General features: G+C 42.3%; 1 protein-coding gene across 1 annotated transcript in view; it reads right to left on the reverse strand.

Moving 5' to 3' along the window:
- Window positions 1-3,500: 3,500 nt before the first annotated feature.
- LOC128651172 (high affinity immunoglobulin epsilon receptor subunit gamma) overlaps window positions 3,501-24,007 on the reverse strand; it is a 163,555-nt gene continuing 143,048 nt past the window's right edge. The window contains exons 5-6 of the mRNA XM_053704479.1: window positions 8,210-8,236; window positions 3,501-5,350 (exon numbers count right to left, since the gene is read on the reverse strand). Of these exons, the coding sequence (XP_053560454.1) occupies window positions 5,288-5,350; window positions 8,210-8,236 (90 nt within the window). The 3' untranslated portion in view covers window positions 3,501-5,287. The remainder of the gene's footprint in view (window positions 5,351-8,209; window positions 8,237-24,007) is intronic.

Here is a 24,007-nt window from a genome sequence, read left to right on the forward strand (position 1 = left end):
GTGATGGAGAAGAGGCTGAGAGAGTGAGGAGGGGACTGTGTGTGAGGAAGAGGGGGCTAAAAGTGAGGAGGGGGCTGTGTGTGAGGGAGAGAGGGGCTGAGAGAGTGAAGAGGGGGCTGTGTGTGAGGGAGGGGGGCTGAGAGGGAGGATGGGGCTGTGTGTGAGGGAGAAGGTGGCTGAGAGAGTGAGTGGGGGGTTGTTTGTGTGTGAGGGAGAGGGGGCTGAGAGAGTAAGGAGGGGTTGTGTGTGTGTGATGGAGAAGAGGCTGAGAGAGTGAGGAGGGGACTGTGTGTGAGGAAGAGGGGGCTGAGAGTGAGGAGGGGGCTGTGTGTGAGGGAGAGAGGGGCTGAGAGAGTGAAGAGGGGGCTGTGTGTGAGGAAGAAGGGGACTGAGAGAGTGAGAAGGGGCTCTGTGTGAGGGAGGGGGGCTGAGAGGGAGGATGGGGCTGTGTGTGAGGGAGAAGGTGGCTGAGAAAGTGAGGAGGGGGCTGTGTGTGAGGGACAGTGGGGCGGGGAAGAGAGAGTGAGGAGGGGCTGTGTGTGAGGGAGAGCATGGTTGAGAGAGTGAGGAGGGGACTGTGTGTGAGGGAGAGGGGGCTGAGAGTGAGGTGGGGGCTGTGTGTGAGGGAGAGGGGGCTGAGATAGTGAGGAGCGGGCTGTGTCTGAGAGAAGGGGGCTGAGAGAGTTAGGAGGGGGCTGTTTGTGTGTGAGGGAAAGGGGGCTGAGAGAGTTAGGATGGGGCTGTGTGTGAGGGAGAAGGGGACTGAGAGGATGAAGAGGGGGCTGTGTGTAAAGGAAAGGGGGGCTGAGAGGTTGATGAGGGACTGTGTGTGAGGGAGAGGGGGATGTCTGTAAGGCGGAGGGGTTGAGAGAGTTAGGATGGGACTGTGGGAGAGAGAAAGGGCTGAGAGGGTGAGTAGGGGGCTGTGTGTGAGGATGAGAAGGGGATTGGGTAAGGTAGCTAACAGGAGCTGCCTGGTTGTGATGAGGGTTTAGAAGGTTAGAAGAGGTCTGTGTGTGCAAGAGAGGAGCTGAGAGGGTAAGGAGTGGGATGTCTGTGAGGGAGAGGGGGCTGAGAGAGTGAGGAGAGGGCTGTGTGTGAGGAATTGGGGAGCTGAGAGAGTGAGAAGGGGGCAGTGTGTGAGGGAGAGAGGGGTTGAGAGAGTGAGGAAGGGGCTGTGTGTGTGTGATGGAGAAGAGGCTGAGAGAGTGAGGAGGGGACTGTGTGTGAGGGAGAGGGGGCTGAGAGTGAGGAGGGCGCTGTGTGTGAGGGAGAGAGGGGCTGAGAGAGTGAAGAGGGGGCTGTGTGTGAGGAAGAAGGGGACTGAGAGAGTGAGAAGGGGCTCTGTGTGAGGGAGGGGGCTGAGAGGGAGGATGGGGCTGTGTGTGAGGGAGAAGGGGGCTGAGAGAGTGAGGAGGGGGCTGTGTGTGAGGGAGAGTGGGGCGGGGAAGAGAGAGTGAGGAGGGGCTGTGTGTGAGGGAGAGCATGGTTGAGAGAGTGAGGAGGGGACTGTGTGTGAGGGAGAGGGGGCTGAGAGTGAGGTGGGGGCTGTGTGTGAGGGAGAGGGGGCTGAGAGAGTAAGGAGGGGTTGTGTGTGTGTGATGGAGAAGAGGCTGAGAGAGTGAGGAGGGGACTGTGTGCGAGGGAGAGGGGGCTGAGAGTGAGGAGGGGGCTGTGTGTGAGGGAGAGAGGGGCTGAGAGAGTGAAGAGGGGGCTGTGTGTGAGGAAGAAGGGGACTGAGAGAGTGAGAAGGGGCTCTGTGTGAGGGAGGGGGGGCTGAGAGGGAGGATGGGGCTGTGTGTGAGGGAGAAGGTGGCTGAGAGAGTGAGGAGGGGGCTGTGTGTGAGGGAGAGTGGGGCGGGGAAGAGAGAGTGAGGAGGGGCTGTGTGTGAGGGAGAGCATGGTTGAGAGAGTGAGGAGGGGACTGTGTGTGAGGGAGAGGGGGCTGAGAGTGAGGTGGGGGCTGTGTGTGAGGGAGAGGGGGCTGAGAGAGTGAGGAGGGGGCTGTGTCTAAGAGAAGGGGGCTGAGAGAATTAAGAGGGGGCTGCTTGTGTGTGAGGGAAAGGGGGCTGAGAGAGTTAGGATGGGGCTGTGTGTGAGGGAGAGGGGGCTATGTGTGAGGGAGAAGGGGACTGAGAGGATGAGGAGGGGGCTGTGTGTAAAGGAAAGGGGGGCTGAGAGGGTGATGAGGGGCTGTGTGTGAGGGAGAGGGGGATGTCTGTAAGGCAGAGGGGTTGAGAGAGTTAGGATTGGACTGTGGGAGAGAGAAAGGGCTGAGAGGGTGAGTAGGGGGCTGTGTGTGAGGATGAGAAGGGGATTGGGTAAGGTAGCTAACAGGAGCTGCCTGGTTGTGATGGGGGTTCAGAAGGTTAGAAGAGGTCTTTGTGAGCAAGAGAGGAGCTGAGAGGTTAAGGAGTGGGATGTGTGTGAGGGAGAGGGGGCTGTGTGTGAGGGAGAGAGGGGCTGAGAGAGTGAAAAGGGGGGCTGTGTGTGAGGAAGAAGGAGACTGAGAGAGTGAGGAGAGGGCTGTGTGTGAGAAAGAAGGGGACTGAGAGAGTGAGGAGGGGGCTGTGTTTGAGGGTGGGGTTTTGCATGAGGGTGAGGGGGGCTGAGAGTGAGGAGGGGGCTGTGTGTGAGGGAGAGTGAGGCGGGGAAGAGAGAGTGAGGAGGGGCTGTGTGTGAGGGAGAGTGGGGCGGGGAAGAGAGAGTGAGGAGGGGCTGTGTGTGAGGGAGAGTGGGGCTGAGAGAGTGAGGAGGGGGCTGTGTGTGAGGGAGAGGGGGCTGAGAGTGATGTGGGGGTTGTGTGTGAGGGAGAGAGGGCTGAAAGAGTGAGGAGGGAGCTGTGTCTGAGAGAAGGGGGCTGTGATAGTTAGGAAATGGCTGTGTGTGAGGGAGAGTGGTTCTGAGAGAGTGAGGAGGGGGCTGTTTGTATGTGAGGGAAAGGGGGCTGAGAGATTTAGGATGGGGCTGTGTGTGAGGGAGAGGGGGCTATGTGTGAGGGAGAAGGGGACTGAGGGTGAGTAGGGGGCTGTGTAGGGTTGCCACCTGTCCCTTAAAATACAGAACACTTATAAGTTACACATGCTGCAGGGTGTGCAGGGAGGAATATAAATAGTGCTGTCCAGAAACACAATACATGTTCCTCCCTGCACACCCTGCAGCATGTGTAACTTATAAGTGTCCAGGAAAACATGGCTTAGGTGGCAACCCTAGGGCTGTGTGTGAGGGTGAGAAGGGGGCTGAGAGAGTGAGGAGGGGGCTGTGTATGAGGGATAGGGGGCTGTGAGTGTGAGAATGGGATTGTATAAGGTAGCTAACAGGAGCTGTCTGGTTGTGATGGGGGTTCAGAAGGTTAGAAGAGGTGTTTGTGAGGAAGAGAGGAACTGAGTGGTTAAGCAGTGGGTTGTGTGTGACCTAGATAGTAGTACTTATTAGATAAATGCTCATTTATTATAAATTCTTGCATTATGCAGAGTGACCTAAGAACACAATTCTGGACATATTGTGAAAAGTGTATTTTTTTTTATCAAGCTGTGAATAAAAAAAGGAATAAAGAAAAAAAATGTTTTATACAGTTTGCTTGCGCAAAGTATGATGCATCAGAAGAATGGTGCATAATTTTAAGGTAAATTCACTTTTTCCTCTATCTTAAATAATTGCATGTTAGCAGGAACACTCCAAATAAATAATTATCATTTTTTCCCCCAATGTCTTGTTCCTGTATATATAATGCATTTTGGTTTCTTATATATAATACAACTTTAATATTTAAAAAAATATATATCTGTCTCCTAGATTTATGGCCTGGTGCTCCTACATTTTAACTGTCAGGTAGTCTTCAAACTGGTCAGGTAGTTTTCAAACCATTATCTTAACCTATCTATTTTATTGTCCAAGAGTAGCCCCTTATGCTAATTGTTTCCATTAAAATGTAATATCAAACTGAAGTTTGTCAGGTAACCTAAGTATTAAAAAGCTTAGAAATGTATTTAATATGCTTGTAATTGTATAAGCTTTATTTGTATATTTACATCTTTTTGCTATAATAATTATCTTGGCCTCTCTAACATAGTATGTATGACTTTCTATTTGGGTTGCAACTTGAGGTTTGTTTCACTGTAATGTCCTTGTTATCATAAAAAAATACATAAAAATAAGGCCCAGTTCAACGTAACTGTCCCTAATTGTCAGCATAATTCTTCATTATATACAGAAATATTTAGTTTCCAATAGTACAAATAGTATAGTGCAATATATACAATGTTATAGTGCTCCACATTTGTGGATTGGTATTTAAAAAAAAAATGTGCATTACCTTAAAGGGACATTGTAAACTAGATTTTTCTTTGCATACACGTTTTGTACATGATCCATTTATATAGCCCATCTAGGAGTGTTTTTGTAAAAATGTATAATTTTCCTTATTTTTAAATAACATTGTGCTAATTTTCAGACTCCTAACCAAGCCCCAATATTTTAGATGTATACTGATGTCTACAGAATCCTGGTTGTGTAATGGGTTTTCTTTATATGCAGAGGAGGTGGGGGGAGTGTCTACCTGTTCCTTCTTTCTCAGCCCCTTCTAGTGGGTGTCCCAGCCTAACCTCATCAACAGTGCTAAACTTAGAACTTCTAAGTATGTTTTTAAAAGATTTTACACTGGATTTTTATATCGGTATCTGTGCATATTCTTCATTATAGTAGTGTCTATTACACGCAGTTGAAGGAAAATCTCAAGTTTTCTCATTTTAAAAACTGTGGGGGTGGAGTTGGGGGCAGAGAGAAAGGGGCCCCATTTTGTCATCCTGTCTTGGGCTCCACAATGGCTAGGGCCGTCCCTGGGGTGTACCTATTATCAGTACAGTATGCATTGTTTTTGTATTGGCCAATATACAAAAGAGCAATTCAACACTTTAAAAGCATGTATAGAGTGTATATACAATTAACTAATAATTAGTTAATTGTATATATAAATATATATTTGTTAATGGAAAATTAAATGCAATAAATGTAGGAGCACTGTTCTTAATTGTTAAGTCTGTTCACAAACTTTGTATTGATTGTACTGTGAAGCCTTTACGTCTTAAATAAAAAAATAAAAGAAAGACAATAGTGAAGAAATTGGACTTAAGCACAAAGTATTGCACACTCACAAGCTTGCCCTATACCTATATATATTCATTTGTTTTTGTTTAATGCGCTTGTTGTGGGGTTTGCTAGGTATTCTGACAGTCAAATTCCAAAACAGATAGACCAAGCGGAGTTGCTGAGAACACAGATACAAATATCAGTTTGGTTTTGCTCCTTTGTTTAAGGTTTCATATTGTGCTTTTTCCACTTCACCCAGACCCTGAAGGAAAAAAAATGAGAAGAAAGTCAAGTATGGGATAAAGACAGCTTTCAAAGTGTATTTCCAATATAATCCAAGTAGGGATAATCTCATTTTAACAAATACAGATTTAAATCACAGTCTCCTTACTTTTCTTTTCTAAAATGACTAACAGCTAGATTCAAAAAGTCCAAAGGGGTGGACCCATATTGTCAGGGCCGTCTTTAATACTGACTGGGCAAACATTTCCTTGGGCCCTCCCCCCCCCCCGCCCATGCAATTTCACTCTCCACCCCAAAAAACAACTAAATCAATTTTTTTAATTTTTTTTTTTAAATGATTAGCCCAGCAGTGGATCATCCACTATTGGGCTAATCATTTTCAAAAAAATATGAAATAAATTGCAATATGTGAAACTGAACCTAAGCAGTACTAATAAGTAAATAAATATATAAATTCCTCCACTGTGGATTAATTTAAAATATTTACTAATTAATTAAATGTTGGTTTTTAATTTATTTATATATTTTTTTTTAAGTACATAAATATTTAATGCAATGCACGGCATTGCATAGTAAAAATCAGTGTCGGACCTAATGTCTACAGGGCCCTGGTACAAGAATGTTGGGTCCCGCTAAAAGCATCTCACCAGTTTTGGGATATTCACTAGATATTTATTGTTTAGACAGCCACTGTACAGCAAAATTATCACTTTTATGAATACCAAGGGAATGCCTAACATACCAAACTCCCCTAACCCATATACACATATACACACACACACACTCTCCAAAGCATACACATATACATATACACACACACTCTCCAAAGCATACACATATACATATACACACACACACTCCAGAGCATACACATATACATATACACACACTCTCCAGAGCATACACATATACACACACACTCTCCAGAGCATACACATATACATATACACACACACTCTCCAAAGCATACACATATACATATACACACACACACTCCAGAGCATACACATATACATATACACACACACTCTCCAGAGCATACACATATACATATACACACACACTCTCCAGAGCATACACATATACACACACACTCTCCAGAGCATACACATATACATATACACACACACACTCTCCAGAGCATACACATATACATATACACACACACACTCTCCAGAGCATACACATATACACACACACTCTCCAGAGCATACACATATACATATACACACACACTCTCCAGAGCATACACATATACATATACACACACACTCTCCAAAGCATACACATATACATATACACACACACACTCCAGAGCATACACATATACATATACACACACACTCTCCAGAGCATACACATATACATATACACACACTCTCCAGAGCATACACATATACATATACACACACACTCTCCAGAGCATACACATATACACACACACTCTCCAGAGCATACACATATACATATACACACACACTCTCCAGAGCATACACATATACACACACACTCTCCAGAGCATACACATATACATATACACACACACTCTCCAGGGCATACACATATACATGTACAAACAATCACACACTACAGAGCACACACAAATTTATGTACACACTCCAATATATAATCCAATATTAAAAATACAATGTATGTGTGCTTCAAGATGGAAGAGAGCAGTGTCTGCAGCTGCACAGATGTTCAAATCCTCATGTGCCTGCCGCTCCAGCTTTCTGCTGCATGCGCCTACAGTCAGCCCTACCCTGAACAATCCCCACCACCAGAGCAGTTACCTGGTAACAGTGGTAACCCCAGCAGAACCTTTTCTTATACAGTATGATTGGTTGGATGCCGAGTTAGGGCTTAGCATTCAGTGCTGCACAGTGCACACCTAAAACAGCACATGGCACTAGCTTGGCATGTCACATGACACCGGCATGCTCTGGCACAGTTTCCCACAAATAAATATAAGCAGAGAACTTTTGACTGTGACAGTATTAGGACTGACATCAGCAGTCTGGCATGAACCAAAAAAAAAATAAATTATTTTTTTTTAGGACTCTTGGGCCCCATAACAAAGACTGGGCCCTGGGCAGCTGCCCCTTTTGCCCTGTGTTAAAGACGGTCCTGCATATTGTACTGCAAAAAGGTCCATAGGGATGAAGCTATCTGCATATATAGGTTGCTATTTAAAGAGAAATGCAGACAGAATTCAGGGATTTTTGGACCTTTTTATTGTTGTACAAAAGGGTCCACTCCACTGGTGTAATGGTGAAGCGCTCCTGGTGGCTGACAGGAGGGAAATTCTGCTCTATCCAAGTGCTGACAAGAAGTGACTGATATAATTTGCCTTTATACACAAAAACCTATATTAAAAATGTTACCACAGCAGTATTAGCTGATAAAAGTTTAGTAAAAAAGAGGTAGCAGCAGGAAATCCAGGCATAGTTGAAGTGTGAAAGAGAGAGCCCAGTTTATTTGAATGGTAGTTTTTAGACATGTGCATTTGTTGTATTCTGTGAACAATGAATACTGAAAATGACTGCTACTGCAGCATATGGCTCTTTTCAGAGCCATATTTATCTTGTAAAAGTGTAAAACACAAAGATCCGTGCAAATCCAGATGTTTGTGTGTTGAACGTTCACAAAAGAGCCGAATACCGTGGGAAGTGGTCTTTTTCAGCATTCGTTGTTCCCAAAATACAACAAATGCACATCAAGTAGTTTTTTGCAGTGGCTTTGAATATAGTTAACTATTACCAGCTGCTTGGCTAAGTACATTGTGCCTTTAACATATCCTGTTTTTGTACTATGACGGATAATACAAAATGAAGCATGCTAAATAATTTTGATTAATAAAGCTATGAGCTATACTCACCGTATAGACCCTGTCATCATCGCTTTTCTACAAAACAAAGAAAAAGAAAAGAAAAATATATAAATATAAAAGTTAAAAGTATTAGATCAAAATCTGAAATATTACAAATTGTTATTACTTCAAACAAAATGTTTTTGTGTGATTCAGTTTCATCTGATAATCTCAAAATGTAGATTTAGGTGTTAGGAATAATTGTTATCGTATAGGGCTAGATTATGAGTGGAGCGGTATTTAACATTCCCGCTTGAGCGATAACTTGGCTAGAAATAAGCTTTTTGCATTTGTTGGGTAGAGCTCGTATTATGAGTTGAAAGTAAACCGTTTTCACTTGTGTGCACTAATCCAACGTGCACAAAAAGCTGAAGATATAATATCGTGGCCGCGGTAAAGTATTCCCCCCATAGAAGCCAATGGAGCAAAAAGAGTGAAAAAAATACCCAACTTGCGTGCAAAACCGATCCCATATTTTCAAGTGTGCTAACCCAAAAATTTCACATTCCAATGGGTTTCACATAGAAAAATATGTTCTATTTATTCATAAATACATATTTCTACATATATCTGATGTTATTTTGGTAAAATAAATATCTATACCTATATATGTATGTATGTGTGTATGTATGTATATATATATATATATATATATATATATATATATATATATATATATATATATATATGTATATATATATAGAGATATAAAATATTAGAAAGAAAGAGCGCTACTATATTTTAGAGAGCTAAAGCGGATTACAGGCCGCACCATATCACACCCACACTTAATTAATAAAGGGGATATTCTGAACAGGTATGCCGAACATATATATGTTTTTATTAAAAACAAAGCCAAAAACAAATACTGTGAAAGTGGCCAATAACACAATTCAAGTGTAGTGCACTACCAACAGGTAATATTACTAGCATGCTATTTTGAGCCGGCTCATAAAAGTTCATCTCTGCTACCGGGCACTTGAGTGTTAATACACACTCCGTTTTTGTGTGAACAAAATGCCGTTCTTGATTCTCCTTAATTATTTATTCACTGATCCGGTACCGGATTTAAAAGATATATGCGAGAGTCAATGTGTGGCAAAATAAACAACCAGTCGCTCCAATCACATATGCTGCATTCCAGCAATCCTCAGGGTACAAGGCTTACTGCTGCACGGCTTACCTTCACTTCATTCACACACTCAATGGGTATTTACCAGACAGAAACTCTTCCGCGGTGTGTCTCACTGTGATGTATACGGCCGATGCAGCTCTTCACTTGCCCAGATTGACTGGTTGTTTATTTTGCCACACATTGACTCTCGCATATATCTTTTAAATCCGGTACCGGATCAGTGAATAAATAATTAAGGAGAATCAAGGACGGCATTTTGTTCACAAAAAACCAGAGCGTGTATTAACACTCAAGTGCCCGGTAGCAGAGATGAACTTTTATGAGCCGGCTCAAAAATCCATAGCATGCTAGTAATATTACCTGTTGGTAGTGCACTACACTTGAATTGTGTTAATGGCCACTTTCACAGTATTTGTTTTTAATAAAAATATATATATGTTCAGCATACCTGTTCAGAATATCCCCTTTATTAATTAAGTGTGGGTGTGATATGGTGCGGCCTGTAATCCGCTTTAGCTCTCTAAAATATAGTAGAGCTCTTTCTTTCTAATATTTTATATATATTTTTTTGATTGCTAGCACATAACACGGTACCCATTAGCATTCTGAGTGCCCCCTGCCCTAGTATCATAATACTGCCCTGTCCCTCCCACTTTCTGAAGCTCTATTTTATTTTATAATAGAGAAAAAAGAAAGTGCAATGTAATTTGTAAAAGATACACAGAAATATACAAAGTATGATTCTAATTTGTTAAAGTAACACATAAACTTTCAAAACATAATCAAAATTTGTAAAATCATGGCTGGATATAAATCTAACAGTCTTTTCTCCAACATAGGTGTGTCCGGTCCACGGCGTCATCCTTACTTGTGGGATATTCTCTTCCCCAACAGGAAATGGCAAAGAGCCCAGCAAAGCTGGTCACATGATCCCTCCTAGGCTCCGCCTACCCCAGTCATTCTCTTTGCCGTTGTACAGGCAACATCTCCACGGAGATGGCTTAGAGTTTTTTAGTGTTTAACTGTAGTTTTTATTATTCAATCAAGAGTTTGTTATTTTAAAATAGTGCTGGTATGTACTATTTACTCAGAAACAGAAAAGAGATGAAGATTTCTGTTTGTATGAGGAAAATGATTTTAGCACCGTAACTAAAATCCATGGCTGTTCCACACAGGACTGTTGAGAGCAATTAACTTCAGTTGGGGGAACAGTGTGCAGTCTCTTACTGCTTGAGGTATGACACATTCTAACAAGACGATGTAATGCTGGAAGCTGTCATTTTCCCTATGGGATCCGGTAAGCCATGTTTATTAAGATAGTAAATAAGGGCTTCACAAGGGCTTATTAAGACTGTAGACTTTTTCTGGGCTAAATCGATTCATTATTAACACATATTTAGCCTTGAGGAATCATTTATTCTGGGTATTTTGATATGATTATATCGGCAGGCACTGTTTTAGACACCTTATTCTTTAGGGGCTTTCCCTAATCATAGTCAGAGCCTCATTTTCGCGCCGGTATGGCGCACTTGTTTTTGAGGACAGCATGGCATGCAGCTGCATGTGTGTGGAGCTCTGATACATAGAAAAGTCTTTCTGAAGGCATCATTTGGTATCGTATTCCCCTTTGGGCTTGGTTGGGTCTCAGCAAAGCAGATTCCAGGGACTGTAAAGGGGTTAAATATAAAAACGGCTCCGGTTCCGTTATTTTAAGGGTTAAAGCTTCCAAATTTGGTGTGCAATACTTTTAAGGCTTTAAGACACTGTGGTGAAATTTTGGTGAATTTTGAACAATTCCTTCATACTTTTTCGCAATTGCAGTAATAAAGTGTGTTTAGTTTAAAATTTAAAGTGACAGTAACGGTTTTATTTTAAAACGTTTTTTGTGCTTTGTTATCAAGTTTATGCCTGTTTAACATGTCTGAACTACCAGATAGATTGTGTTCTGACTGTGGGGAAACCAAGGTTCCTTCTCATTTAACTATATGTATTTTATGTCATAAAAAAATTTAGTAAAAATGATGCCCAAGATGATTCCTCAAGTGAGGGGAGTAAGCATGGTACTGCATCATCCCCTCCTTCGTCTACACCAGTCTTGCCCATACAGGAGGCCCCTAGTACATCTAGTGCGCCAATACTCCTTACTATGCAACATTTAACGGCTGTAATGGATAATTCTATCAAAAACATTTTAGCCAATATGCCCACTTATCAGCGAAAGCGCGACTGCTCTGTTTTAGTAAATTCTGTAGAGCATGAGAACGCTGATGATATGGTTTCTGAAGGGCCCCTACACCAGTCTGAGGGGGCCAGGGAGGTTTTGTCTGAGGGAGAAATTTCAGATTCAGGAAACATTTCTCAACAAGCTGAACCTGATGTGATTACTTTTAAATTTAAGTTGGAACATCTCCGCGCTCTGCTTAAGGAGGTGTTATCCAATTTGGATGATTGTGATTATCTGGTCATTCCAGAACCACTATGTAAAATGGAAAAGTTCTTAGAGGCCCCGGGGCCCCCCGAAGCTTTTCCTATATCCAAGCGGGTGGCGTACATTGTTAGTAAAGAATGGGACAGGCCCGGTATACCTTTAGTACCTCCCCCCATATTTAAAAAATTGTTTTTCCTATAGTCGACCCCAGAAAGGACTGATGGCAGACAGTCCCCAAGGTCGAGGGGGCGGTTTCTACTCTACACAAGCGCGCCACTATACCCATAGAAGATAGTTGTGCTTTCCAAGATCCTATGGATAAAAAATGAGAAGGTCTGCTAAAAAAGATGTTTGTTCAGCAAGGTTCCCTTCTACAACCAATTGCATGCATTGTCCCTGTCACTGCAGCCGCGTGTTTCTAGTTTGATGAGCTAGGAAAGGCGATTATTAGTAATTCTTCTTCTTATGAGGAGATTATGGACAAAATTCGTGCTCTTAAATTGGCTAATTCTTTCACCCTAGACGCCACCTTGCAATTGGCTAGGTTAGCGGCGAAAAAATTCTGGGTTTGCTATTGTGGCGCAGAGCGCTTTGGTTAAAATCTTGGGCAGCGGATGCGTCTTCCAAGAACAAATTGCTTGACATTCCTTTCAAGGGGAAAACACTCTTTGGCCTTGACTTGAAAGAGATTATCTCTGATATCACTGGGGGCAAGGGCCACGCCCTTCCTCAGGATAGGTCTTTTCAAGACCAAAAATAAACCTAAGTTTCGTCCCTTTCGCAGAAACGGATCAGCCCCAAGGGCTACGTGCTCTAAGCAGGAAGGTAATACTTCTCAAGCCAATCCAGCCTGGAGACCTATGCAAGGCTGGAACAAAGGAAGGCAGGCCAGGAAACCTGCCACTGCTACCAAGACAGCATGAAATGCGGGCCCCCGATCCGGGACCGGATCTGGTGGGGGGCAGACTCTCTCTCTTCGCTCAGGCTTGGGCAAGAGATGTTCTGGATCCTTGGGCGCTAGAAATAGTCTCCCAAGGTTATTCTCTGGAGTTCAAGGGGCTTCCTCCAAGGGGGAGGTTCCACAGGTCTCAGTTGTCTTCAGACCACATAAGAAGACAGGCATTCTTACATTGGGTAGAAGACCTGCTAAAAATGGGAGTGATTCATCCTGTTCCATTAGGAGAACAAGGGATGGGGTTCTACTCCAATCTGTTCATAGTTCCCAAAAAAGAGGGAACGTTCAGACCAATCTTAGATCTCAAGATCTTGAACAAGTTTCTCAAGGTTCCATCGTTCAAGATGGAAACCATTCGAACACTTCTTCCTTCCATCCAGGAAGGTCAATTCATGACCAAGGTGGATTTCAAGGATGCGTATCTACATATTCCTATCCACAAGGAACATCATCGGTTCCTAAGGTTTGCATTCCTGGACAAGCATTTCCAGTTCGTGGCGTTTTCTTTCGGATTAGCCACTGCTCCTAGGATTTTCTCATAGGTACTAGGGTCCCTTCTGGCGGTGCTAAGACCAAGGGGCATTGCTGTAGTACCTTACTTGGACGACATTCTGATTCGAGCGTCGTCCCTTCCTCAAGTAAAGGCTCACACGGACATTGTCCTGGCCTTTCTCCGATCTCACGGATGGAAAGTGAACGTGGAAAAGAGTTCTCTATCTCCGTCAACGAGGGTTCCCTTCTTGGGAACTATAATAGACTCCTTAGAAATGAGGATTTTTCTGACAGAAGCCAGAAAAACAAAACTTCTAGACTCTTGTCGGATACTTCATTCCGTTCCTCTTCCTTCCATAGCGCAGTGCATGGAAGTGATAGGTTTGATGGTAGCGGCAATGGACATAGTTCCTTTTGTGCGCATTCATCTAAGACCATTACAACTGTTCATGCTCAGTCAGTGGAATGGGGACTATTCAGACTTGTCTCCGAAGATACAAGTAAATCAGAGGACCAGAGACTCATTCCGTTGGTGGCTGTCCCTGGACAACCTGTCACAAGGGATGACCTTCCGCAGACCAGAGTGGGTCATTGTCACGACCGACGCCAGTCTGATGGGCTGGGGCGCGGTCTGGGGATCCCTGAAAGCTCAGGGTCTTTGGTCTCGGGTAGAATCTCTTCTACCGATAAATATTCTGGAACTGAGAGCGATATTCAATGCACTCAAAGCTTGGCCTCAGCTAGCGAGGGCCAAGTTCATACATCAACCATCAGGGGGGAACAAGGAGTTCCCTAGCGATGGAAGAAGTGACCAAAATCATTCTATGGGCGGAGTCTCACTCCTGCCACCTGTCTGCTATCCACATCCCAGGAGTGGAAAATTGGGAAGCGGATTTTCTGAGTCGTCAGACATTGCATCCGGGGGAGTGGGAACTCCATCCGGAAATCTTTGCCCAAGTCACTCAACCGTGGGGCATTCCAGACATGGATCTGATGGCCTCTCGTCAGAACTTCAGAGTTCCTTACTACGGGTACAGATCCAGGGATCCCAAGGCGGCTCTAGTGGATGCACTAGTAGCACCTTGGACCTTCAAACTAGCTTATGTGTTCCCGCCGTTTCCTCTCATCCCCAGGCTGGTAGCCAGGATCAATCAGGAGAGGGCGTCGGTGATTTTGATAGCTCCTGCGTGGCCACGCAGGACTTGGTATGCAGATCTGGTGAATATGTCATCGGCTCCACCATGGAAGCTACCTTTGAGACGAGACCTTCTTGTTCTAGGTCCGTTCGACCCACTCCAGCTGACTGCTTGGAGATTGAACGCTTGATCTTATCAAAGCGAGGGTTCTCAGATTCTGTTATTAATACTCTTGTTCAGGCCTGAAAGCCTGTAACCAGAAAAATTACCACATAATTTGGTATATCTGTTGGTGTGAATCTGCAGGATTCCCTTGGGACAAGGTTAAGATTCCTAAGAGTCTATCCTTCCTTCGAGAAGGATTGGAAAAAGGATTATCTGCAAGTTCCTTGATGGGACAGATTTCTGCCTTGTCTGTGTTACTTCACAAAAAGCTGGCAGCTGTGCCAGATGTTCTAGCCTTTGTTCAGGCTCTGGTTTGAATCAAGCCTGTTTACAAAATTTTGACTCCTCCTTGGAGTCTCAACCTAGTTCTTTCAGTTCTTCAGGGGGTTCCGTTTGAACCCTTACATTCCGTTGATATTAAGTTATTATCTTGGAAAGTTTTGTTTTGGGTTGCAATTTCTTCTGCTAGAAGAGTTTCAGAATTATCTGCTCTGCAGTGTTCTTCTCCTTATCTGGTGTTCCATGCAGATAAGGTGGTTTTGCGTACTAAACCTGGTTTTCTTCCAAAAGTTGTTTCTAACAAAAACATTAACCAGGAGATAGTTGTGCCTTCTTTGTGTCCTAATCCAGTTTCAAAGAAGGAACGTTTGTTGCACAACTTGGATGTAGTTCGTGCTCTCAAATTTTACTTAGCAGCTACTAAGGATTTCAGACAAACTTCGTCTTTGTTTGTTGTTTATTCTGGTAAACGGAGAGGTCAAAAAAGCAACTTCTACCTCTCTCTCCTTCTGGATTAAAAGCATTATCCGATTGGCTTATGAGACTGCCGGACGGCAGCCTCCTGAAAGAATCACAGCTCACTCCACTAGGGCTGTGGCTTCCACATGGGCCTTCAAGAACGAGGCTTCTGTTGATCAGATATGTAAGGCAGCGACTTGGTCTTCACTGCACACTTTTTCTAAATTTTACAAATTTGATACTTTTGCTTCTTCTGAGGCTATTTTTTGGGAGAAAGGTTTTGCAAGCCGTGGTGCCTTCCATTTAGGTGACCTGATTTGCTCCCTCCCTTCATCCGTGTCCTAAAGCTTTGGTATTGGTTCCCACAAGTAAGGATGACGCCGTGGACCGGACACACCTATGTTGGAGAAAACAGAATTTATGTTTACCTGATAAATTACTTTCTCCAACGGTGTGTCCGGTCCACGGCCCGCCCTGGTTTTTTTAATCAGGTCTGATAATTTATTTTCTTTAACTACAGTCACCACGGTAACATATGGTTTCTCCTATGCAAATATTCCTCCTTAACGTCGGTCGAATGACTGGGGTAGGCGGAGCCTAGGAGGGATCATGTGACCAGCTTTGCTGGGCTCTTTGCCATTTCCTGTTGGGGAAGAGAATATCCCACAAGTAAGGATGACGCCGTGGACCGGACACACCGTTGGAGAAAGTAATTTATCAGGTAAACATAAATTCTGTTTTTGTGATGGACAGTGATCCTCTGGGCGTTACTCCCTCCAGACAGAGTCTTTCAAATTTCGTCAGTTCCCTCAATAAATCCTGTTTATGGGGTGAAGAGCCTAGTAAATGTGTAATTTGAGCATATTTTAGCCATCGAGAGAAGGCTCCACCGGCCAGTTCTGTAAGTTGTGATCTCAGTTTCAGTTTTCCTCCCTCTGTCAGGTAAGTAAACGGTATAGTTGGGCCTGTATCTGGGGAATACGCTTCATTCGGGATAAGTCCCCTATGGAATTCCGCATTTATCGGAATTGGTGTCATTGGTGAGATGTATGTCGTGAGGCCTTTGGTCTTAAGTCGAAATTGTCCCATGTACTGAAGTAATGAGCGTAGAGAGGGGAGGTTCTGGATAGTATGGGTCTACATGTTTGTTTAATCCAGCACAGTGGCCCTATCGTAGGTGAGCGCAACAGGAAGGAGTCTATGGAGGACCAGGCTTTTGTATGTGTGACATCATGCCACTCTAGGATTTTTTGCAGTACTACGGCTTTGTAGTAATGTGGTATTAACGGTACCCCCAAGCCTCCCCTACATAAGGGTTTCGTCAAGATCCTTTTACTGATACGGGGCTTTACCTTTCCCCATATAAAGGAGTTTATCATGGATTGTAGTTTTGTCAGGTAAGTCAATGGCAGTTGGATTGGTACAGCCTGGAGGAGATACAGGATTTGGGGCAAGGTGGTCATTTTAACTGCCTGGATCCTTCCCCACCAAGACAGGGGTTTCTCCTGCCAGGAGTCAAAATCTTTCCTAAGTTTGTATAAAAGTGGTGTGTAATTAAATTTGAACAACTTATTAATAGAGGGGGCCAGATAGATTCCAAGGTATTTGATTTTATCTTGAAGTAGGGTGTATGAGCATAGGGTTTTGAGATTCTCAAAGTTTTCTTTTGGTAGATTAATATTAAGGATTTCAGATTTTCTAGCCTTGATAGAGAAGTTAGAATGGGCACTAAATCTCTCAAATTCTGTCAATAAGTGTGGCAGAGACTTATGTGGGTGTGTTAGGAAGGTGAGAACGTCGTCAGCGTACAGAGTGAGCTTATACGTGTTGGGACCTAGCTGTGGGCCAGTGATATGTGAGTTTTTCCGTATGTGGGCTGCTAATATCTCAATTGATACGGCAAACAGCAGAGGAGACAGGGGGCAACCCTGTCTCGTGCCGTTTCGATTTCTAAAGCTGTCAGAGAGTGTGTTATTTGCCCTGACCCTGGCGGTCGGGCGGGAATAGAGGCTAAAGATCCTCCGAAGCATCATGGGTCCTATCCCAATGGCGGTCAGGCAGAGCCTTAAGAAGGCCCAGTCCAGCCGGTCAAATGCTTTTTCAGCATCAGTTGAGATCAGGATGGTAGGTGTTTTTGACCGGCCGGACTGCTCAATTAGGTGTAAGACCCTTGTGGTGTTGTCCCTTGCCTCTCTTTTTGGGATAAAGCCAGATTGGTCGGTGTGAATAACCTGTGGCAAAATTTTGTTCATTCTGGTCGCTAAAATTTTTGAGTAAAGCTTTATATCTGTATTGAGTAAAGATATTTTCTATAATTGCCCACCTGAGTAGTGTCCTTGTCTGGTTTAGAGATAACCGATATGTATGCCTCAAGAGAGCCCTCTGACCATGTTGTACCCTTGTCTATGGACTGGAATAGGGTTGTTAGATGGGGGGTGAGCAAATTTTTAAATTGTTTATAATAGGTATTTGGAAACCCGTCTGGGCCTGGGCATTTGTGTAAGGGGAGGGAATTTATGGCTGTTGCTACTTCTTGAGGTGTAATGGGGCTGTCTAGAAGTTCTGATAATTCTTTAGGGATGCTAGGGAGAGAGGCGTCTATTATGTACTGTTCAGTGGCTGAGGGTGTTGCAGTTGCTGGGGGGGCTTGGAGATTATAGAGACTGCCATAGAAGTTTTTAAGCTCCTCAGCTATTGAGGGGCTGCTTACTAAACTATTCCCTGCACAATTCACTATCTTGTGAATGTGAGTGTTTAGCCTATGCTCCTTAAGTGCTCTGGCTAGAGAGGGGCCGATTTTGTTAGACCTAGCAAGGAATGTCTTTTTGAGGTATATCGCCCTAGTCTGGGCTTCCCTGTACAGTAGCCTGTTTAAGTCATTTCTGTGTTGTCTCAGGAGGTTAGAAAGGGGGAGGTCCGCGGGTGTTTCTTGATGTTGTTTCTCTAGAGTGCTTATGGAATGCAGGATAGTCGAGCGTTGCGTTCTAAAGTGTTTCGCCTGTAAAGCTTTATGTTTGATGAGTTCTCTGCGCAGAACCGATTTATGTGCTTCCCAAAGTGAGTGGGGGGAAATGTCAGCAGTGTTGTTAATCCTAAAATACTCCTCAATAGTGTCTGCTATGTGTTTGGAGAGTATTTTATTTTTTAGCAATGCTTCATCTAGCTTCCAAACAAAGGGGGATAGAGGAGCATGGCTGGATATAAATCTAAATGTATTAAAATAGAAAATATTAAGTGTAAAGCTGAAATATAATAATACTGAAAGGACCCAATCTGAAATGTTAAGTAATATAAAATATAAAGCACCAAGTATAAATGTAAACTCTCATATCATGCAGTGCTATATTGCTTTAGGCTTGTGTCTCCTTCACATACAGCAATGCATAGAACACAGCTTAAACAAGTATATCAAAATCTGCCTGTCTAGAATCCTGTGAGAGAACTTGCAGTACTGGACAGTTTCGCCATTTTTCTTATTCTGTGAGTTCAGCCCCATGTGAAATCTGCACAACAATTTTTCTCCAAGCAAGAGAATCTTTTATTATCAAGCTCTGAGAGATTGAAGAAAGTGGAATCACTCTGATAATGACAGACTAGGTAAATTACATCTATATGGTTCTACTTGTGAGGAAACTATTTTAAAGAATTTTAAAAATGCACAATAGCAATTTTTTATGTTTTTTTTTTGCAAGATCAGCATTGTTTTGCCTTAAATGGACATATCCCTTGATAAGGCTCTTGAGTATGTTTATCGTGTCTCCTCAGTTGTGACAAGTTAAGGACAGATATAAATGAGTTTCTGTGTTTATTGAGAAATGAGTGCAGAAATGTTGTAGGGTCGTAATCCTATATTCGGCAGGATACACTCCAACTTCTCTGCAGCAGTTGCAAAATGCACATTCTCAGAGTTAATTATAGGAAAAGGAGCACAATAAATAATTAAAGCATATTGCAGACTTTGCTATGTCCCCAAAAAAAAACATTTTATGGTGAATTTAATTTTAAGAAGCATCCAATCTTTTTGTGATACAATATGTGATGGACATTAAAAGTAACCAGACAACTTGGGCCTCAATCTATTGGGAGCCACAATTTCAGCTGTTTTTTTGGCCAGAAAAGGCTACTTTTTGATTGGCACAGTCACAATAGTGCATATTTTGCTGATTCTCTTACTTGCAAATGGGTAATCAGGAGCTTGAAAAAATCCCTGTTTTAGGCTTACTTTTCAACTACTTTTTGAAAAACAGACTTTTATATTACACCTATGTTAAACTTTCTGAAATAGCCAATGTAGAGATTCTAGAGGTTTGTTAACATATTTGGTTTCAATTAATTAAAGCTCCAATCATGCCTATTGGCAGGGCCGGATTTACCATGAGGCAGAGTAGGCATGTGCCTACAGGCGCCTTCCAAAGAGGGGAGTCTGTCTCTCTGCTTCATATGCCTTTTCTGCGCACCTGTGAGGCTCTGCCCTCACTCGCCATATTAGATAATAACTTTGCCCTAAACAAAGATGGCCGCCACGCTGGCCCGTCCAGTCCGTTTCTCCAGTGAATATGGACAGAGCAGACAGAGAATAAGTGTGTGTGGGTTGGTTCTTTTATGGGGAGTGACAGTGAGTGACTATTTCTGTGCTATTACAGAGCACTCTGAGAGCACGTGGACATGTATCAGCTGCAGCAGCAGTGGCTGTCAAAATCAAAATGACAGATTGTACAACCAGAGTGCAGCCTTTAATATAAAATACCATATGTATGAATATTATTGCTAAAATGCAAAATGCTAAGGCTATTGCACAGGATAAACACACTTTAAAAAAACAACTGTCCCTTGGTTGATTGAGCACATTGCAGGATTGGTCAGCAAAGTTTATAAATGAAGCCCCAGTCTAGACAACCTGCACTTTTCTTGAATAATTTATTTATTTTTTTTAAATAATGTTCTGACTGGAATCTCATCATACTGGGCAAATACTGTCTGGAGTGTTTTGTTATAGATCATGGACTGCCTTTTATGTGGCAAAATTAGCAGCTGCTGCGATAAAAAAATCATAATTCTATAAAGTTTTAGGCTGTATGTATAGGTTCATACATGTGAACCGGGAGTGCGCGAGGGGCGCTTTAGATTTTTGTTGCCTACAGGCACCTAGGTTGTAAATCCGGCGATGCCTATTGGAGAGGCTGTATACAGTCAACGGGGTAAACATTTACATATGTATAGGGACATACATAAATGTAAGCATGAAGACAATGTGATATTATGTACAGCTATGGGGATCTGCAGGAGAATTCACTTCAGTACACCTACATCCACATATGGCATGTTTTTATATTTCATATTTGATTGTATTTCTCACTTGCACTGGCATGATTGTCACAAACAGTACAGGTGTTATTAAAATCAGGTGCTTACAGGAGATCGCATAATCATGAAAAGTGAAAAAAACACTATTTTGCAGGATTTTTTTTTTTAATAATATTTATTGAATGTTTTCAATATTGCTAAAACAAATGTTCAATTAGCAGGTAACAGATTCAGCATTGCTGTAAAACAATAATACATATGTGTAATCATATAGACCAAAGCATAAATTAGCAGATATAACAAGACTTTTTTATGAATAAAATACGGTATATTGCATTAACTAAATCTCACAGAATCGTATTCTGCTGTAAATGGGAAAATATATATTGAAAAGGAGAGAGGGGTCATTCTCTAGTAATTAAATACAAGGTTAGTTTTATCACAACTTGTAAGTATGGGGTGGAAGCGATGACCAAGAGTTAATTAACAAGGAAAAAGTATATAAATATGTAGATGTCAGTAAATGTTGGTACTACCTCCATAAATAATATTAAACGAGGTAAGAAACCATTTTTAGGTAAGAGAGTGTAAGGTCTTGATTAAAGACCTTGAGCAAAATGTGTGTTTTGTTGCTAATAACATAAACCCAAATAATAGAGGTGGATTAAATGAGTATAAATTGTTATAAGCTTTTGTTACATTAGAAAGGTTACATACACAGAAGTATTTGTTCAGTGTATGTGGCTTTAAAGTGAAAGTAAAGTTACCTGGTTTGCGATCCTCAGTAGCAGTCTTTGGGCATAAATAATATGACTTTCATTCATCTTTTTTTTTAATGGAGCTGGAATCAAAGTTATCGCCTTATTTACAAAACTTTATAACCTATCCAAATTCAACCCGTAAATAAATAAAAAAATTCACTCCGGGTCACGTGTTGTCAACAGCCAATTGAAAATCTGGCCGTTAGGCGGCCGTGAAACACGTCACCCGCCTACTTATTAATCTACGCATGCGCAAATGTTTGGCCAGACACTAATATATCAGGAGCGCGCTCCTGTTTCTCTGGGCACAAACAGTTTTGCCGTGAAGCGCATGCGCAGTAGACGGAGCCGTACGGGATTTGCGCATGCGCAATACAAGGCCATACCCCAAGATATCAGGAGCGCGCTCCCGTTTCTCTGGGCACAAACAGTTTCGTCAAGAAGCGCATGCGCAGTAGATGGAGCTGTACCGGATTAGCGCATGCGCAATACAAATAGCCACTGTGAATGCGCTTTGGAGCTACGTATAGAGCGGGTTGGGACCGCTCTATACGTCAGAACCCAGAAATATAGGAAGTAGAGGATGGGAGGAGTTGGAATAAATACGGTAGGAAATTAGATTTTTAATAAAACTTCTAATTATTGATACATTTATGAAAATAAAGTTAGCGATCATAATATACTAAGGTAGTAGACAAAATTAATGTGTTCGAAGGGGACCAACTTTACTTTCACTTTAAATATGTCGTAAACCAGACTGGAGTTGAGGAATTGAGCTATAACGAGGATTGTAACAAAGTATTCAAATATGAGAATATTCACTATTAGTGTTGTTTCTTTGTAAATAGATATGATATTTGTTAAAGGCATGGATTTCCATAAAACAAGTTATCTTAGGAAATATAATCAGTACTTAGCATGAAGTTCATGTAAATAAACTTAGTGAGCAATGATTAGTAAGCAACAGTTCAAGGTAACGATCATTTGTATACTTAATAGATAGACTGTAGTTAAATAGTTCAATACTCTGTAGACTGCAGTTATACTTGCGGTTTCCCTGAGTAGAAGTGTTCCAATATCAGACTGGCGTCTGGAAGGCCGTATGAGTGGGGTGTCAGCTGAGAAGTTTGTGGCTGTATGAACAGCGTGGTTAGCTGAGCGGTGCTGTCAGGTGTGAGGAACTGATGAGGCTGTGTAAACAGCGTGACAGGTGAGCAGAGAAGTGATGCAGCTTGTAGGCAGTAGTTGGAGATCCAGATTACCTGGTAAGTCAGGATAACTATGGAGGCTGGATATGCAATTGTCAGCACACAGGTAACAAAAGTACCGCAATGATTGGAAGATGTATTTCAGCAAAGTAGAAGTATAGCAAAACTACTGCAAAGAACACAAGGCTTTTAAGTTAATCCGAAGAGATTCATTAGGAACAAAATAATCAAGCAACGATGGTAAGAGGAAGTGACCTTTTATAGGGTGATTAAGAGGAGGTGCCAGTCTTAAAGAGACAATACGGAGTATTACAGATCCCCCTACTCAAGGAATCCTCTCCGAGGATTCGGATTTAGGTTTCATAGAGTAACGCTTATGAAAAATTCTGAGCAACTTAGGCGCATGAAGATCAGTGGATGAAACCCAAGAGTTCTCTTCTGGACCTTATCCTTTCCATGATACAAGATATTCAAGTTCATTACGGCATAGACAAGAATCGAGTATAGTCTGGATTTCATATTCATCTTGGTTATCAATTTTGGGTGGAGGAGTATGTAAACAGTTGGTATGTTTATTCGGAATATGAGGTTTTAATAGAGATACATGAAATGAAGGATGTATTTTGTAAGAATCTGGTAGATCTAGAACAATTGTACTTTCATTGATAATCTTCTTAATAGGAAATGGTCCTACAAATTGGGATCCGAGTTTTCTAGAGGGTACATCGACTCTTAGATGTTTGGTACTGAGCCAGACCATATCTCCGATCTTATATTTGCGACTTGGTCTGTGTTTCAGATCATAGTAGTATTTCTGATTTCTTTGAGCGTTGTTTAGATGTATCTTAAGAAGATCAATTCCCTTCTTTAGTGTAGTTGTGAAGTCAGATGCACTTTTTATGGATGTTTTATCTGTATCAGAGAGAAGAATACTTTTAGGTTGGTAACCATATGTAGCAAAAAATGGTGTTGTTTTACTGGAAATGGAAAGTGAGTTATATGAAAACTCTACCATAGGTAGTAAAGAATACCCATCATCCTGTAGATGAGACACATAACATCGTTGATACTGTTTGAGAATCTGATTGACTCTTTCCGTAAGTCCATTTGTCTGGGGATGAAAAGCTGTTGAAAGTCGAGAATCCATTTTTAGATGTTTACATAGTGCTTTCCAAAAGAAAGAGGTCAATTGTGTTCCACGGTCACTAATTATTGTACTGGGTAAACCGTGGAGCTTTACAATATGTCTGATGAAGATTTTAGCTGTTTCTGTTGCAGTTGGAAGATGAAATAAACCAGTTTGGTTAAATGATCCAAAACAACCAGTATAGTATTGTGGTGCTGTGAGGATGGTAGTTCAACATTGAAGTCCATTGATATGGTTGACCAGGGGGTGTCAGGAATTGGATTTGAACATAAGTAGCCAAAAGGTTTCTTGCGTTGAATTTTATTTCAAGCACCAACATCACATGAAGTAACATATTC

Source organism: Bombina bombina, chromosome 1 (genome assembly GCF_027579735.1).
Source record: "Bombina bombina isolate aBomBom1 chromosome 1, aBomBom1.pri, whole genome shotgun sequence".
NCBI classification, from domain to species: Eukaryota; Metazoa; Chordata; class Amphibia; order Anura; family Bombinatoridae; genus Bombina; species Bombina bombina.